The sequence below is a fragment of the Acomys russatus genome, chromosome 11 (assembly GCF_903995435.1).
Source record: "Acomys russatus chromosome 11, mAcoRus1.1, whole genome shotgun sequence".
Lineage (NCBI taxonomy): Eukaryota > Metazoa > Chordata > Mammalia > Rodentia > Muridae > Acomys > Acomys russatus.
Genome location: NC_067147.1, coordinates 37,180,795 through 37,199,569, shown reverse-complemented (window position 1 = coordinate 37,199,569; position 18,775 = coordinate 37,180,795). Strand labels below are relative to the sequence as shown.

The window sequence follows — 18,775 nt, the reverse complement described above, 5'->3', positions numbered from 1 at the left end:
GTGCTCAGTAAATTTTATTGAAATAAATATCATAAACTACAATGTTATCTGTTGTTGAATTCAGCTCCTGATACCCCAGTTAACTCCCGACTTTACATATGATCTACAAAGGTTTCTTTCTCTTTCTCAAAGTGGCTGCAATGAACAATTCATTTTTTTTTTTTTTTTTTTTTTTAATTGTCATGTGGGACTATTGACAATTCTGATTCAACCTAACAAAATTAGGACAGGGAAGAGAGGAAGTGGGACTTTTGGGTCAGATCAGCAATGTCTCTCTGTAACTGTCTAAAGATGACTGTTTTAGACTTTGGGGGCTTTCAGTCCTTGTCATAACGTCTCTCCCTGACATTGTAGGGTAAGAGCAGCTTTAAACAAATAGAAACAAATATAAAAGCAAGCGTGGCTGTGTCCAGAAAGGCTGTACAAGATGGCGGGCCAGTGTGACTCTCACACAGCTTAGAGTCTGCGCATGCCCATGGGGGCAGGCCACCGGAGGGAGAAATGCAACCTTGGGGCCCTAATTCCGGCCGACCATCGATGGGCAAGCCCCTGCTCTTCCCGTGTTTGTCTCTCGAGCACTGTGAGAACCCTCACGGGCAGAATTCACTTACCGGCCTGGACTCAGTCCTCATTAAGAGAAGCAGAGCTAGAGGTGAGAATGGAATTCATTCGTCTCTCCTCAAGTTTTCTAAAAAGTGTGCTTTATTAAATGTGAGGTCCTAACTTGGAAATGGAACATGGGCCAGAGAAAAGTCCTTATCTCCCCGGATTAGGTTTATGGCTATGACGATCAGCGGGTTGTCTCTCAACTAAGAACTGAATTTCCAGGCTTGTGTTTCTTGGCTGGAGAGACCAGCGTTGAGTAAACAGACTTCAGACTCTGCGCGTCTTCTGCTTAACTTTCCTCAAAGGACAAGGCCTGCTGTCTTCCCTTCTCCAGCTCCCGGTCTCCAAAGGGTTGGAAGAAGAAAGGACGGCGGCACTGCTGTCACACCGCCGTCTCCGAAACTGAGCTCTGGTGTGACTGAAAGCCTACAAGAATCGCCCCGTCTTCACAGCTCTTCTTTCTCCTCCTCAGCACAGATGCAGGCTGCCCGCTGACTGTTCATGAAGGGTCGGCAGCCCAAGGTCCACACTGTGTTGAACACAGTGTCAGCCAGGGAATCACAGGCTGCTTGAAAAAGATGAATAGAAATGTCACGGTCAGTACAAACCACCTCAGTAGCATCCACGGCAGCGTATTTCCAGTGTGATTGCCAGAGGATGCCAGAGATGGGATCTGGAGGACCAGCATACCCTTAAGAGAGGCTCTTTTGGAAAAGTTCCCCTGCAGTCCAATAAAGCAGATGCACTTGCTGGTGCCCCACTTTTGTGACACCCCTGAAGGAAGGCGTTAGAAATTCCACACTATCGTGGCTTTAGAATACACACTCGGACTATACAAGGTGCTTCCCACAGCTTGCCCCGCGCAAGGGTGGGGTGTTCAGTCACTTACTGATGGAAGGGCATGTGTATGAGAGAGAAGCTCATCAGTCACTCTCTTTGGTACTAGAGACACAAACAGACAAACTACATCATCCCCAACTCAAGGATCTCATAGTTTGGACCAAGAAGAGGAGCGTGCAGACAGGACAGCACCTAGTTATTCTATACCAGGAGGGCAGTAGCCACAAGGTAGCTGGCAGCTCATAGAAAGGTTCCTGTCCCTTGGGAGAAGGGGATGTGAGGGAAGGCATCCCAGGAAAAGACCTTTGGTTCACTAGTGTAACAGATACCATGGACACAGCAGAAAATTTAGACAACTTAGAAGAATATGAATTCTCTGCTAAACTGACTCAGTAAGACAGGAAATGAAAATAGATTGTTTGTCCCTAAAAAATACATCTCCGAACAGGAGAGTTTTTACTAGATGTTCAAAGAACTAACAGTGATTCCTTCTAAGTGCTTCCAAAACTCAGGATTTATGTCTGTTTCGTTTTATGAGGTCAGTATTATTTTGATAACAAAGTCAGACAGAGAAGCCACAGGAATAACAAACCACTGACAAATATCTCTCATGACTCAATGCAACATCTTCTACAGACACTGGTCAGCTGGACTCAGAAACCTATAAGAAAACTCACACCATGACCAAGCAGGGCTCATCCTCAGTACACACGCTAGTTAGGCACCCTAAAATCAATATAGCATACCACCTACCAATAGAACAAAAGTCACATGCCACGTACTGCAGAAAGACTCCGCCTTTCCATGATAGAAGCACTCAACAACCCAGGAGGAGGACTTCTACCCCTGACAGGGAGCACCCAGGAAGAGCTAGTACTCATGTTCAGAGCTAACACTGATGCCTCTTCCCTGTAGAACAGGAAGAAGATACAGGGAAATGCATTCCTAACCCTCCCATTGAATGGGGTATTTACAGTTCTAGCCAGAAAGTCAAACAAAGAGACGGCATGCAAATTACAGTATGATGTGCTGATGACATCTTATGTAAAGAGAGAGGAATGCACTGAAAACCTGCTAGGAGTAATACATGAATTCATCCAGGTTGAAAAATAAATCAAAAGGCAGAAATCAGTCAATTGTCTTTCTGTACATCATCAATAAATCACCTGTCAAGAAAAATTAAAAGGTCAGAGGAGGAAGGGCTCCATGGGCACTTGCCACACAAGCCCGGCACAACCCGAGTTTGATTCCTGGAGCCCACATACAAAAGTTGGAGTCGGGAGTGGTGGCACATACCTTTGGTCCCAGCCCTGGAGCCAGAGCCAGCCTGATCTACAGAGTGAGTTCCAGGCAAGCCAAGACTATCTAGTGAGACGCTGTCTCTAGTGAACAAAACCAAAACTAAAAGCTGGACCTAGTGGCTTCCAGCCGTCACCTCAGCACTCATATAATGAGATGAAAGAGCAGGCCAGGACGATCAGTGGGGAGACTAACACTAGAAAGTTGACCCTTGACCTCCACATTGGCTCCATCCCAAACACACGTGTAAAAATTAAAATTTAAAAAATAAAATCAAGAAAACAGTTCCATTTACTATAACATCACAAAGAGGAAAAAAATACCAAAAAAAAAAAAAAAAAGTACAAGGCCTATGCTATGACAGTGATAACACTGTGGGGGGAAAAATGAGTGGAGACACAAACAAGAGAAATGCACTCATGTTCTTGGACCAGGGAACATAATTTTGTAAAAGTAGCAATAGTAGAATTTATCCACTGATTCAAACAGGGCTCTGAGAAGGACAGCTGTCATTCTTGCTGAAACTAACAAGCCGATTCTAAAATTCCAAAGGAATGACAGGTATCTGCAGGGTCCAGAGAACTTGACAAAGTACAAGAGTCAAGGGCGCATCTCAACTTCCTGATTCACCACAGTGCTATGGTGACAGGGACATGGGGACCGGTGTGGGTCAGCGGGATAGAATGGCATCAGCAGACAAGAGGCCACTGTTTACACTTTACAGGTTAATGCAGGATAGAAGAGTATTTCCAACATCAGTGTTAAGTCAGCAGGATATGTCTGCACAACCAGGTTGAACCCGTCCTTACATCGTATGCAAACAGTTCTCAAAGTGGATCACAAACTTAAACCAAGAGCTAAGATAATGAAGCTTTAGAAGAAAAAGATCAGTAGATTTTTTTTTTTTTTTTTTGCCTTGAACTGGTAAAGCCTATTACTACATGTGACAGCAAAATACCATTGATGAAAATAAGTAAGTTTCACTTCATCAAAATTTAAACTTTCTGGGCTTCAAAAAACAACGAAGTAGATGCTACTGTGGCCGTGTCCACCTGTAACCCCAGGCCAGAGGCTGAGGCAGGGGGATCAGGAAATTTGCTATCATTCTGGGCTATGTATAAAGTCTGTCTCAAAGTGTGTGTATGTGTGTGTGTGTGTCTGTGTCTGTGTCTGTGTCTCTGTGTGTGTCTGTGTGTCTGTGTGAGTGTGCGTGTGTGTGTGTCTCTGTGTGTGTCTGTGTGTCTGTGTGCGTGTGTGTGTGTGTGTCTGTGTCTCTCTGTGTGTGTCTGTGTGTGTGTGTGTGTGTGTGTGTGTGTGTCTCTGTGTGTGTGTGTGTGTGTGTGTGTGTGCGCGCGCACGCGTGCTTGGAACCGTAAATCTGACAAGGGACTAGACAAAGGGCTCTCCCGACTCAGTGACAAGGAGCAAATGAAAAGGTGACAATGAGCCTGGGTTGATGCCTCTTAAGCCTTTATACGTCTGGCATTATCAATTGTCAGGGGAGTGCTCACGGGCTGTAACCAAAACAATAACAAATGTTGACAAGGATGTGAAGAGACTGGGGCTTTGGGGAATACAAAATGGTATGGCTGCTTAGGAAGACATTTTGTTAGGTTATCAAACAGTTTGACGTATATTATCTGAATAATCCAGCAATTTCTCATCTACATATGTATATGAATGTCTGAACACACACAAGAATGAAAACATGGTTTGTGCAGATATTTATATGTCAGGGTTCATAGTGGCAATTTTTTTGTTTTTGTTTTTGTTTTTGTTTTTTGGGACAGGGTCTCTCTGTGTAGCCTTGGCTGTCCTGGACTCTCTTTGTAGACCAGGCTGGCCTTGAATTTACAGAGATCCACCTGCTTCTACCTCCCAAGTGCTGGGATTACAGACGTGTGCCACCATGCCTGGCTCATGGTAGCAGTATTAAAGCCAACCCAAATGCCAACAGATAAAGATGGCATGGGAAGGCGTAGAGTGGACTGTCATTCGGCAAAAAAGAGGAAGGACCTTCTGATATGCTCTACAGCACAGATAAATGAAAGAAGATGGTCATGGAAATCCATGTATTTTGATTCCATTATATAAAAACTCCAGAACAGGCAAATCAATAGAGGTAGAAATTAGATTCACACTTGCCCTGGCCTGAGCAGCGGGGAGTTTCAGGAAATGGCCCTATGGTTGATTGTGTAACTCTGTAGACATATTCAACTAATATTTAAATGAGCTAAAGATACATGAATTACATTTCAAATACATTGGGGTTTTTTTTGTTTTTGTTTTTGTTTTTTTTTTTGGGGGGGGTTTCCTTTTGATTTTTCAAGACAGGGTTTCTTGGTGTGTAGCCCTGGCTGTCCTGGAACTCGCTCTGTAGACCAGGCTGGAACTCAGAGATCCACCTGCCTCTGCCTCCTGAGTGCTGGGACTAAGGCGTGCGCCAGCACTGTTCAACCTCAAGTGCACTGTCTTCATACCACCAAGAAATGCTCAAACCCTCTACCCAGCAGGAACCTTAGTGTGGAAAGCCTGGGTCTTCAACGCAGACAGAGTTCAGTACGGGAGTCCCAACAGAGATCAGGACGTCTGAAAACAACACTGGCTTCGGCTGCAGGCAGAGGCTACCAGATTTAGATGCTATTAAAACATAGCCGGTCTCAGCGGATGGCCCTCACTTGATGAAACATTAAGAACAGAATTTGCAACAGCCTAGCCTGGGGGAGAGCGATGAGACGAAAAACCAATAGGCTGTTGGCCTAGAGCAGTCACGTGACCTGAGCCTACATCAACAATAGTTCTTTCCCACCCTTTGTGGACACAGGACAGAGAGTGCTCCCTTTCACAAGGCCCAGTTAAATATCCACGTTTCCAGCCCCTCACATACTTGCATTAAAACTATATTCTGGAAAACTATAAACCACATCCAAGATTGCTCCCACAGTTGGTATCTCTGGGGCTCGTAGGAGCCTGGTTTCCAACCTTTCCCAGCTGGAAACTTTGAACGTTAACACTGGGCTATCATGTTCTGGCTTCCGAAGTGGAGGTTAAAACCTTTTGGACAGTAAATTAGGAAAAAGAAATTACAGAGTTGGAGCTGGGAGCTGGGCATGTTTAAAAATAATTACCCAGAAGCACACAGAAAGCTGAACACATACAAAAGAAGATTTTTTTTTTTTTTAAGTTCCTGGCCAGACTAAGAGCAAACTCTGAAATGGGGGCTTTAGCCAAAGCACATGTTCCCATATACAGGGACTACTGAGTGGAAAGTTATTTAACAGGGCGGGGAAGACTTTTTCTACAGTCTTTAAAGGCAGCTTTTTGTTCTCTGTAAAAGCATTGCTGAGGCCTTTTCCAGCAGGGAGGGCGCATGGGCAGCATGATCTCTCATGAAAGAGCAGCCAGTCTCTCCCTCTGCCTTTCCAGCCACCTCTGTCCATCGATCCAGTACCGCCCCTCCTCCCTCACCCTCCTCCCTCTGGCTCCATAAGTGAAGACGGGAGCAAAACTCACTGTCACCAGGATGTGTCCTTAAGAGACCTACCTTCCACGTTGGAGACAAAGCCCAGGCTCCGCTTGAGGTCGGAGCAGATGGAGTGGAGACACCATCGGAATTTTGCATCACAGCGGTATTTGTTGGCACCACAGGTGTCATAGCAGGCATCCAGCTGGTTGCAACACTTGGTCATGGCTGGGATGCCCAAGTCCATCTGTGAAAGTGAAGCAGGAGAGTGCCACGTTTAGAGCAGAGACCTGAGGCAACCCTGCCCACCTCACTATGAACCAGCCACTTCTTACGTGTGTGCCACATATTAGATCAGGGCAGGGACGCCCAGGACTCAGAAGAAGCAGCTCCAAGTCCCAGGATGCTAAGTTTTAATGTTGTTATTAGCTTCCTAAGCGACTCTAGCCTATTTTTTATCTTTCGCTTTGTGATATTAGTTATTTTCAAATCCACAGCCATATATGGTGAGGAAAACAAGACCAGAGAGACAGAGAGGACAGAGCACAGGGAGAGTCATGTTCAGTTAAAACTTAATATTTTGTTCTGAGAGTCTGTTGAAGAAAAAGATTCGGTGACTACTATTTAAAAAAAAATCTTTTAAAGCCTAAACTAACTGGTGCATGGCTGGCCTTTCTCAGTGACATGTCCTCTCCAGCACTGTTTTAAGGGTGTTGGGGAGAATAAATGGGGTGCAGGACACTAAGTGCCCAACCACAAGAGGAAATGAGGGCAGCCCACAGCACACAAGCTAAGCACCCAGTCAACAGCTGCACATACTGTGCATAAATAATACGTGAGGGTATCACACAGAGTTGGGAAACAGGGATTTTGGGGACCATGGAAAGAAGACTGAGAACATTGTGAGAAATGAGAGTGCATGGGCTTAGTGTGGCCTGCCTGGGAGAGTGCTTGCCTAGTGTGCATGAAGTTTTATCCGCAGGACTGCACAAACCATGCCTGGCAGCACACACCTGTACCCAGGCCTTCAGGAGGCAGAGGCAGGAAGATCAGAAGTTTAAGGCTATCCTCTGCTACATTTCAAGCTTGAGGCCAGCCTGGACTACATGAGACCTTGTCTTTAAAGAAGGAAGTGGAGGAGATTAAATAAAATGAAAGTAGACTCAGAGCAGGAAGAGAGAATGAACAGGTTAACAAGTCAAAATGTATCAAAGGTTTTAGCAGGAAATGTACATGCATGCACATGCATATAAACATGCGTGTACATGGAAGGAGCTTAGTGGGCCTTAGGGTCTGGTTCACTGGTGGTATCTGATGCACAAAGTTTGAGCCTCGGGACCACAAAATGAAACGTATTTGAAAAATTGATAAATAGCTTTGCCTTTCAAGTTAAAGTTAACACATAACCCTGAGCAAGGAAGAGATGGTTTAAAAAAAAACCAAAAACATGGATAGGCACACACAGTGGTGCACGAGCATACTCAGTGATGCATGGGTGCATTCAGTGGTGCACGAGTGTACTCAGTGGTGCACGAGTGTACTCAGTGGTGCACGAGTGTACTCAGTGGTGCATGAGTGCATTCAGTAGTGCACAAGTGCACTCAGTGGTGCACGAGTGTACTCAGTGGTGCACGAGTGTACTCAGTGGTGCATGAGTGCATTCAGTGGTGCAAGAGTGTATTCAGTGGTGCAAGCATGTATTCAGTGGTGCATGAGTGTACTCAGTGGTGCATGAGTGGACTCAGTGGTGCATGAGTGGACTCAGTGGTGCATGAGCACATTGATTGGTGTATGAGTGTATTCAGTGGTGCAAGAGTGTACTCAGTGGTGCGTGAGATCACAGAGCAGGTGAGGTTAGTACTAGGGAGGTCATCTTAGAAGCCTTTGCAGTTTTCTGATAAGATAGGCTTGGTTTCTTGTTTTTTCCGGACAGGTTCTTATGTAGCCTAGGCTAGCCTCAGATTCATTATGGCCTTGAATGGATCCTTCTGCCTCTACACCTGGCTTTGGAGGCTGGGATGTGGATGGGAGATGGTGCCAATCTGCTTTCAGCATGTGTGTGAGGAGTGCACCATCAGTGATGGTACAGCCTCTCCACGCTAGTGCCTTTCAGGGTCTCTCTTATTAACCCAGGGCCACCTGATGCAGCGTAAAAGGCTTTCACAGTTTAAAATGTCCTCTTAAGCAAAGCAAAACAACAACAAAATCACATTAAAGGCAGCTCAGCCCGCTAGATGAGGCACAGCCATGCATTCTAAGTCTTCATAGGCTGCCACTGCCTGACGCCTAAGGCAAAGAGTTTGCCAGGCCCTGGCCCCCAAACTAAAACTACGCCACAACAAAGCAACTGCCCACTTGACTGAAAGTCAGGTTCTTGAACTACTTCTAAATAGTGTGCATCCATTTGGGTTTTTTTGGTTTGTTTTGTTTTGGGTTTTTGTTTTTTGTTTTTGTTTTTGTTTTGTTTGTTTTTGTTTTTGTTTTTTTTTTTTTTTTGGAGCCGACTTCACTCTGTAGCTCTGGCTGGTCTTGATCTCACAGAGATCTCCACTCTTTCTCCTGAGTGCTGAGATTAAAGGCGTGCACCACCACTGTACTGCATTAACGATCAACCAACCCATCCTTCCATTGATTGATTGGTTGATCAATTTCCACAGCACTGGGGACTGAACTCAAGGTGGTGCACATGCTAAGCAAGTGTTCTACCACTGAATTATACCGCTGAAAATGTGTCATTTTTCTAAGTATACTCAGTTGAGAGGATATTCTTGCTATGTTCACACATTTGCTGCTGATTGTGAACAAGCTGGCCCCAGGCCGTGCAAGGGACAAGAATACTACATCTAAAGAGACACCTTCCTCCAAGACATTTAGTTTCATACACTTAAGAAAACATACTCAGCCAATAGCAGTCAAGCTTCCCCTAGCAGATCAGTGTGTGAATCGTCCTTCTGACAGATGCATGGAAACTGCCCAGAGGATGGAGGCCCTGTAGTTTGTGCAGGAATTCCAACAGGTGAGCAGCAGGTCAGCTAAAAGATGGGTCCTGGAGCTGCTTACAAGACTACTGCCCAGGGAAATTCTTGAATCAGCTAAAAACTGAGGCTTAACTGTGTGCATTAAAATACAACTCAGGGGACAGGAGCGGGGTGGTGCCTCAGAGATTAGGAGCACTGACTGCCTTTCCAGAGGACCCGGGTTTGATTCCCAGCATCCACATGATGGCTCACAATAATATGTGATGCCAGTTCCAGGGATCTGATGCCCTCTTCTGGCCTCCATAGACATTGCAGGTAAAAACACTTCATAGGCACAGACAAAGCTGCAGGCAAAAACATCCATAGACACAAAAAGATACTCATACACACCAAATAAAATTTAAAAGAAAAAAAATATATTTATACTTAAAGAAACCTTCAAAGAAGACTATTCAGGGCCTGAGATGGCTGCCGAGAGTTCAATTCAAAGAATCCATACAAAAGTCAGCTTCCTCTAACCCATCCAGGGCAGGATAGAAACAAGAGGATCCTCGATGCTGTGACCACAATGTCTAGCTAAATTGGCAAGCTCTAGGTTCAGTGACGGATTTTGTGCGCTCTCTCTCTCTCTCTCTCTCTCTCTCTCTCTCTCTCTCTCTCTCTCTCTCTCTCTCTCTCTCTGTCTCTGTCTCTCTCTCTCCCTCCCTCCCTCCCTCCTTCTCCGTGTGTGTGTGTGTGTGTGTGTGTGTGTGTGTGTGTGTGTGTAAGCGTGCGCATGCGCACAGCACATGCATTCAGGTGCAGTTGTGTGTGTGTGAAAATTCACTTGTTTTTGTTTTGTTTGTTTGTTTTTGAGTCACGGTCCATCGTTGGCCTGGAACCTTATAAATCGATTAGTTTTTTGCCTGGGGAACCATAAATCATGGTGGATGCTTACCATGGTGATTTTGGTGTTCACAAACACCAGAAACTCAGCTGAGGGACAGCAGTCTTTGAGAAAAAGAACTTAAATATCTTCCTTAAAATTTTTCTCCCTTGCCCTGGTCTAATTTAGAGTACCAAACTACACTGTTCCAGTAGATTCCTTAAGTGACTGCTTCCACCAGTGATAACTCTTGTATCACTCTTACTTACTTAAAAACACATCAATCAAGAAGGTAATATTAGTGGTACGTACACTTCCTGGTACCTTGATACCCAGGAAATAGGAACCGCAACCATTGGGTTCCTGAGGTTTGTAGCCGGGTCTGGGCATCGGTGCCTTTCCTAGCAGGAAGAAGGGAAAAAAAGCAGTGGAAGAAATATTTAGGAGTCAAACATTTGACATTTATCCATCAAATAAAAATGTCCTAAAAGCACATTCCATTTTTCTTTTAAATGTCACTGTCCCTCATAAGATATTCACATTAAATAGGAGGTGAGGAGGAGGTCACAAAGGAATTCACTTTCCTATTTTACAAACTGAACTATTCCCTCCAGACAGAGTGGGGCCACCCTGCCCCCAAATAAAGAGCAGTACACTGCCAGTCACACATTGACAGAGTCAGAATCTGTGCCATTAAAAGAGATTAACTTTTCATCGAAGAAAGCATAGGGAGCCTCCGTAGATGCAGACAGAGCCTCGCTGGCCTCCGTGCAAAGCAGACACCTGATGTTCAGGAACTCCGTGGGAACAGCCTGGAGGCTTTGACTTGTTCGTGGGGCTTGAGAATCACTCTATGATCTTGCAAATGTGTCAAAGAAGCTGGTTCCAGTGTATAAAGGGCATCCGTGATATAACCTTGATGTGACTGCTTCCTGCCCTGGCCTCTGCTTCTGACTGTGACAGAACGAGGAACCTCTGCCACATGCTCCTCTCTCCATGAGCTCTGCCGTATGCTCCTTGTCATCACACACACACACACACACACACACACACACACACACACAATACACACACACACACACACACACACACACACACACACACACACACCTGCTAATCCCTCTGAGACCATGAGCCAAGATAAATCTTCCTTAAATTGCTTCTTTGGGGTGTTTCTGGCAGAGATGAAAAGCACAGTACACGGCCAGGTGTGGTGGCACACGCCTTTAATCCCAGCACTCAGGAGGCAGAGACAGGTGGATCGCTGTGAGTTCGAGGCCAGCCTGATCTACAAAGTGAGCTCAGGACAGCCAAGGCTACACAGAGAAACTCTGTCTCAAAAAAAAAAAAAAGAAAGAAAGAAAGAAAGAAAAGATAAAGAAAAAAGAAAAGAAAAGCCCAGTACAGGAGGAGCAGAATTTCTGGGTCACCTGATGATGTGTGTTTAACTTTTTGAGGATACCACACACAGCTGTTTCTCCTAACAGCTGGACCATCTTCCATTGTCAGCAGCAATGCACAGCCGTTGCTTCCAACCCCTCAGCATCCTTGTCCTTAACTACAGGGATCCAGAAGGAGAGCTCTCCTTCTCCTTCCCTCTGGACCAGAAGGCCTGGGTTCCACCCGTTCCTGCAGTTGCTATGTGCGTACTTGCCTTGCCTTGTCCTTTAGCTTTTTTTTCCTCCCTTGGACTCGATCTTCTTTCTGCCCTTCATATATCTTTACACATATTAATCTCCCATTTTATATTTCACATTTCTTCCTCTCTCACTCGAACGCTGACATACCTCATCCAATCTATTTTCTTGGTCAAGTTTAAAATATTGTATTACACTGTTTCATTTATTGATTTTCTTTAGATCAACTAATCTGTCGAATTGATCCACTGAAGTTTTTCTTTCAAATACTGTATTTTTCGTTTGAATTCTATTGATTCTTTTATTCAGATTTGTGTGTTCACTTTTCATTAAGTTTTTCTTGTAACACTATGTTTTCTGTTTATTCAGTAATTTGAAATACTATATTGTGATTTTGAGTCTTTCGGGGTGCTGATTCTTGGTTTGTTTTGGTTTTGTTTGGGCTTTGGTTTGGGGTTTTATTTTTTGAGCCAGGTCTTACTCCATATAGCCCAGGCTGGCTTTGAACCCAGAGCCGCCTTGTCTCAGACTCCTGAATCCTGGGGCCACAGCACATGCTGCCATAGTTGGCTAATTCTCACGTGTTGAGGGCTGATCAACTTTTCCCCATGATAGATAATTGATATGGAATGTAATTTTTAGTAAGAGTTCTTAAAAAAAAAAAAAAAAAAGATTTATTTTAGGGCAGGAGAGGTGGCCCAGTGGCAAAAAGCTCACACTGCTCTTACAGAGGACCCAGGTCTGGTTCCCAGTGCTCAAATCATGTGGCTTACAGCCATCTGTAACTCTAGCTCCAGGGGACTCAACACCCTCTTCCTGGCTTCCATGAGCACTAAACTCAAATGCACATACCTCACAAACGCACACACATACATATCATTTAAAAATAAAATTTAAATTTAAACCATTTATTTTGTTTTTAATTAGGTGGGGGGGGGGGGTATGAGTATGCAGGGGCTGATGTCTCTGGAGCCCGAGGTTTTGAACAAGTATGGGCGCCTCACAAGAGTTCCTCTTCTTAACTGCTCACCCGCCTCCCTGCCCCCTCAGTTCTTATCTCCTGGCTATGGAGAAGCCATTGCTTTGGCAGCGGCGGCGTTCTAAAACTGCAAGCTGTCAGGGCGCACTCTGCCGCTGGCCTATGTTGCGCCCCTCCAGCGCTTTTGCTGTGACTGAGTCTCAAGCTGGGTACCCACAGTTACCGCTCAGCTGGCTTTCCTCGGGGGGTCCCCCAATTAAATATTGGGTGATCCTGCCCGTTTCCTGTGTGTGAAGTGTGCTGGGGCTGCGTGTGTTCCCAGGGGCCCTTCTTCACCTTTGTCACTGACAGGAGGAAATGTCTTGCTTCTTCCTTGCAGTATTGGGTTGAGATCTTTTTACTCTCTTTGCACGTGTGAGTGAATTCATGAGTGTGCGTGCATGCATGTATAGTATATTGTGTGTGCATGTGTGCATGTGTGCATGTGTACGGTATATGTGTGGGTGTAGTGTGTGTGCATGTGTGTATGGGGTTCATGTGCATGTGTGTGGAGTGTGTGTGTGTGTGGTATATGTGTTCGGAATGTGTGTTTGTGTGGGGTGTGGTAATATGTGTGTGTGTGGTATGTTTGTGGTGTGTGTGTAATGTGTGTGTAGCATGTGTGCATGCATGTGTTCTGCATGTTGGAGGAGGTATTTGGGATCTGTCTGTCTCTGCCCTGCAGTGCTGCCAGGCCCAGCTTCTACACAGGAGCTGGGATCTGGATGCAGGCCTCCGTAACCAGGTGTTCCTGCTGGTGCTGACCGCAGGAAGCTGCTTCTGGGCTTGAAGTCTAAGTTCTAGCAGAAGAGACAGGTGAACCCAGGCCGTGATAGCACGCTCTAGCCTGCAGCTGCTGGTACAGTTTTGATGCTCTGAGCCTAGGCACCGGCAGCATGCTGCACTGGCATGTAGATTTATTTTCAATGTGGTTGACAACTTGGCAACTCTGGTTCCTTGGTTGGCAAATGGCGGCTTCCGTCACCGCCAGCGTTTTGTAACCTTGCCAGCTAGAAGTGGGCCCCGTCTGTTTTAATGATCAGGGGCGGGAATCAAAACAAGAATAATATTTTATGACATGTGAAGATTATATGAAATTCAAATTTTAGTGCCCATAAAGAAGTTTTACTGGGGCCCAGCCACAGTCATTTAGTATGCATCAGCTGTGGCTGTTTTCATGGGAAACGAAATCACAGAATAGTGCTACAATCTTGAGCCGAGGACGCTTTTCTAATCGAGATGTACAAGTCAGAGGCCGTAAAGAAAGAGACTGACAAATTTGTTCTCATAAAAATGCAAAACCGTCTAAGGAAAGTTAACCCTACAAAACATTTGTGAGACCTCAGGACAGAGGTTCCAGGAAGAGTCAGCTACGACACCCAACAACGCCCCCTCCAGGCACTGTCCTGTGCTCTTGACCAACCTTTCTCCTCTTTTTTTTTTTGTCACTAGAAAGATCCAGAGAAGGTTATATCATAGATCTGGGGTGCGAATGTGTCCTGTGGAGGGTGAACTTTCCTCGCCCAGCTGCTTCCCCTGAGGTGCAGGCGAGGGCACAGTGCGCGTCCGCCCGCCGACCCCCAGGAATGCCCACACGAGCAGCACATTGATTTGGAGGCAGAGATCGGGCATCCGTCCCATCAATACAATAGACTTTTCACGTCGAACACTAACATGAATTAAGTTGCTTCCTGGTTTACTTGTTTTGATCTCCCTGAATCAAGTCTCAAACCCTGGGAGCCCTTTCTTCTCCAGCAAATGGGGAGATTCGTCCCCCCAGCACTGAGCCAATCTACTGAATCCTAAAACTTTGGGTGTTTCTTATTTCCTGGGCTTCTGAGACTCCAATGAAGGCTGTAAGAACACCCTTTGCTGGGTAAGTAGGCAACACTCATGAGTAGTGGAGTTTTTCTGCCAAACTTCAGACAGATAAAAGTGTGTCTAAAATTTTTTTAAGGATAGAACTGGAGCTCAGCTGGTGGAGTGCTGGATGACACGACTCCTTGCAGTTGATACCCAGACTTAAGTAAACCTGGCATGTTGGTGTGTGTTTATGATCTCAGTGGGGGAGGGGCAAGAGGATCACAACTCAGGGTCATCCTTGGCTACATAGAAAGTTTGGAACTAGCCTGGGTTATAGGAGGCGCTGTCTCAAGTGACTTAGAAAGGCAGAGATTTGCTAGAGCGAAAGCCTTCAGAGTGTGAAAAGGAGCAGCGGCAAAGCAGAAGCGATGGAGAGGCAGGAAGACGTTATTTGCAAACTCTGCAGCCAATGAAGGGCCGGTGTCCAGCCTACAGGAAGGAGCAATGCATAAAGCCAGCCGACTTTAGAAGTATATTTCCTGCAGGCGGTGGTGGCGCACACCTTTAATCCCAGTGTTCAGGTGGCAGAGGCCCTGTCTTGAAAAACTAAAAACAACGACAACAAACTCAGATGTTTCTCAAAAGACAAGCAGGGGACTCGGCACACACAGGGCAGCTCACAACTGTTTGTAATCCAAGTCCCGGGGATTTTGGCGCCCTCTTCTGGCCTCCAGAGGCACCAGACACACACGTCACACATGTACATACTCCCAGCAAAACACCCCTCACACGTCAAATAAACAAAAACAAAAACAGCATTTGAGGAAGCCAAACAAGTGATGGGTGGACATGGAAAGACACACCCCCTTTACCAGGAAATACAGATGGAGACGACAAGGAGACATCACCTTCCGCGGGCTAGAACGGCAAAAAGAAACTCCTACCCCAAAGCTGGTAATATGAGTGAATATAGCCATTTTAGAAAGCGCTATGGAGCCTCCTCAGAAAATCAAAAACTAAAATCAGAACTGCCGTACAGCCCAGCCATGCCACTTCTGGGATACATCCAGCGGAACTGAGCACTGTCAAAAGACAGCTACACTCTCCTGTTCACTGCAGCACTATTTGTGACAAATAGCAACACTGGAGTGGATAAAAAGAAAAATGTGTGTGGCACAATGGAATGCTATCCCACCTTAAGGAGGAAATCCTGCCATCCTTGGACTGGAAACCATTGCACTGAGTGGAATAAATCAGAGAAACACATACTGTGTGATCTCAAATGCGGAACCTAAGAAAGAAAAGTCAATTTCATAGAAATAATAGAAAGGCCGAGGGGAGAAGGAACTGGGGGAAAAAGGAGATTTTAGTCAAAGGGCCCATTTCTGATGGAAGAAATAAGTTTTAGTAATCTACTGGATTCATGATCATAGCTAGTGATAATGTGTTGTAGAGTTCTATTATGATTCGAATCTAAAATGTTCCATGGGACCGGGAAGATGCCTCACTGGCGAAGAACATACACCTGGTGCTTGGTGTGCAGCATCAGGACCCAAGGTCCAATCTGTAGCATCTGTGTAAAAAGCTGGGCGTGGCTCATACAGCTGTATTCCCCAAGGATGGGATGGCTGGCACTTTCTGCCTGCCAGCCTTGCTCCAGGTTCCCTGCCTCATGAACAAGATGAAGTGTGATGATTCCAGACACAGATGTCCTCCTCTGGTCTCCATGTACATACATGGGTACATACACACACACACACACACACACACACACACACACACACACACACATACACACACACAGCTCCCCAGGGGTTTCTCTTTTGTGTGTTACTGATGACACTGCGTCGGGAAGCTGAGGAACACTAAGAGAGAGGGTGTGTGTCAAAAGTAGCCGTCCAGGGCCAGGCCTTTGAAGGCTACACCCAGCCTGGCTGTCTCTGCTTCCCAATGCTGCCTGCCGAACCAGCCTCCCCTTCAAGCCTCCTCGGCCTACAGCTCCTTCCTGAGCCTTGCCTTCCTTCCGTAATAAACAGAGACACTCTGAAGTTCCTAACCCAACCAACGTAAGCCCTTCCTTCCTTAAACTGTTTCTAGCAAGTGTCAGAGCTTTGAGGAAAGTAGCCCAATCTCAAGGCTGCTAAAAGAACAGACTTGACATTCTCACCACAGGTAAAAGGTAAACAACCAGCTGTCGAGCCTTTTTGTGATGGATAAAAACATCAGGTTTTCTTCATAAGTATTCACTGTTATTTTTGTTGATTGAAAAAAATATATATATTTTTAAAGATTGATGGTTAAGCATCCTTTTCAGGGACGTGGGTTGAGAGGAGAGCCTCAGGGGTCCCACTGTGTAGCCAGGTTGGCCTGGAACTTGAGTGTCTCCTGTCTCAGCCTCCTCAGTAGCTAGGATCACACAGTCTTAAGGCATTCCTTCCACAAACAGATGGGGAGCTGGCTGGTCCCTCCCAGACAGGATGCCCAACCAAAATCTGCTGAAGTGTTTTGATGCCATTTTGCTAGAGAAGGAAGAGCAGGCTTGGGTTCGCCGTTTTACAAGACATTCCACTGTTGGCTGTTTGCTAAACCTTGGGTATTATTGACAATATCTGTGTTGATTCAAATGGCAGCAGACATTAACCCTTTTTTGCCTCCTCAGCAGAAAACAAGGCAGTGGCCTGGCCTCCTGTTTATCCATTTAACTTTGGGTAAATGTGAGGCTGAGGGGCCCAGGACTTGACCCTATGACATCTTGACAGGGAGCTGCAAGTGGCCTTTTGCATGTGACCCGGAGATATTAAGCACGGTGGTGCTTTAACCACTATCTCCTGATTGGACACTTAGTACTTAAGAAAGCCTTTTTCCTCGCCCCAGAGATGAGGGCCAGAGGTGTAAGACATTATTAGCATATGTGTCCCAGTCGTTCTGAATGTCTCTAGAAAGGTAGGTTTTGTCGGCTGAGAAAGGATTTCCCAAGCCTAGCAGGCAGAGTAGACTCAGCATTTTCACTTGTGAGCCTCATGCCACTCCAGTCTCCTCACAGGAATTAGTTGACCGCTTGAATTTCTGATGTCACCACACCTGAATGCTCTGTCTGGCAACCTGGCCACCGGACAGATGTGACCTGCTGGGCTGCCTGTGACACCCCCCTCCACCCCAGAGAAGGCACCCGACCACTTACCATATCGGCAACGATACTGACAGATTCCATTCTTCCCTCCTAGGAGCTCCATGAAGGAATCCACGTAGCTGTTGACCGACTCGAAGCTGCCCCGCAGGTGCCTCAGGCCCCAGTCCGAGTAGGACTCCTCTCCCTCGGGACTGGGGTCGCTCTGAGCCAAGCTGCCTACGAGGCCAAGCCACAGGAGGATGAAGCCACAGGGCAGCTTCATCTTGCACACAAGTAGGACGCCTCTCATGTCCCCAACCCCCAGCCAGGGTCCCAGGAAGTCCCAGACACACACACACACACACACAGCCAGCCCTGTGTCCCGGCTTATCGGAACAGCCAGTCTCTGTTCCCCAGAGGTGGACTTTAAACACAACCATGGAGGCCGAGAGCAGATCCGAGCGATTAGAGAGGACAAAGGTGAGACCGTGGGAGGGCCTGGATGAGGATGGCCCAAGAAGGGACTTCCCAGTGGACCCCCTCCACCACCACACCAGCCACCCCGCAGCGCTGGAGGGATGGTTGCACACTCTGGGAGCTGGGGAAGGGAGCCCCGGGATTCTTCTGCACACTTGGCCTCCCCAGGCTTTTGGACTGCAGAACTTGTCCCAGGACCCCAGCCACACCCCTGCGACACTTCCTTCTCTACACCTGTCCTGGGAAGGCTCCTGAGGGTGTGTAGCAGGCTCAGGCGGCCTGACTGGGGTCACCTTCACCAACAAGCAGGTTATCAGAGCCTAAACTCCAAGTGTTCCTCGGTGAGAATTCAGGTTTTGAGGGCAGTTTCTGCCTGGATCTCTCTCTGTCTCTAATTCAGGTTCTTCCTTCTGGTGAAGGTCCTGATGTCCTCTCAGGGATGAGCTCATTTCTGCAGAGTATCTGTTTACACTCAGCTGTCTCCTAAGATCCCGAGGCCCGCTGGGTGGCCCCCGGGTCTCTTCTGAAATGCCCCCCTCCCCCGCTTTGAGGCAGATAAAAGTCCAGGCTATTATCAGAAAGCATGTTTGGGATTCCAGGCTTTGAGATTGTTCCCTGGAGTCCACTGTTTGGGCATTACTGTAGTTTGCTCTTGGTCACGTGAAGAAATACCTATAAAA

The 18,775-nt window shown here is 46.4% G+C and overlaps 1 protein-coding gene across 2 annotated transcripts; it reads right to left on the bottom strand.

Moving 5' to 3' along the window:
- Positions 1 to 783: 783 nt before the first annotated feature.
- Pla2g12b (phospholipase A2 group XIIB) lies at positions 784 to 18,030 on the bottom strand. 2 transcript variants are annotated; one of them, XM_051153086.1, is made up of 4 exons: positions 17,691 to 18,030; positions 10,364 to 10,452; positions 6,290 to 6,455; positions 784 to 1,174 (listed from the first exon to the last, which is right to left on the bottom strand). In XM_051153086.1, exons 1-4 carry the CDS (start codon positions 17,926 to 17,928, stop codon positions 1,053 to 1,055), a joined length of 615 nt encoding a protein of 204 aa, XP_051009043.1. In that variant the 5' UTR covers positions 17,929 to 18,030; the 3' UTR covers positions 784 to 1,052. The 2 variants fall into 2 exon arrangements, with proteins under 2 accessions (XP_051009043.1, XP_051009044.1); XM_051153087.1 differs by having other exon boundaries at positions 784 to 1,171.
- Between the last annotated feature and the right edge of the window lie 745 nt (positions 18,031 to 18,775).

Bases quoted from the DNA above. Each gene is read 5' to 3' on its own strand.
- Pla2g12b (XM_051153086.1), bottom strand. From the start codon at position 17,928: ATGAGAGGCGTCCTACTTGTGTGCAAGATGAAGCTGCCCTGTGGCTTC. The intron at 10,453-17,690 runs GTAAGTGGTCGG...TCTTCCTGCTAG, and splicing joins TCAGTATCGTTGCCGATATG to GAAAGGCACCGATGCCCAGA. The intron at 6,456-10,363 runs GTACGTACCACT...TCACTTTCACAG, and splicing joins GTATCAAGGTACCAGGAAGT to ATGGACTTGGGCATCCCAGC.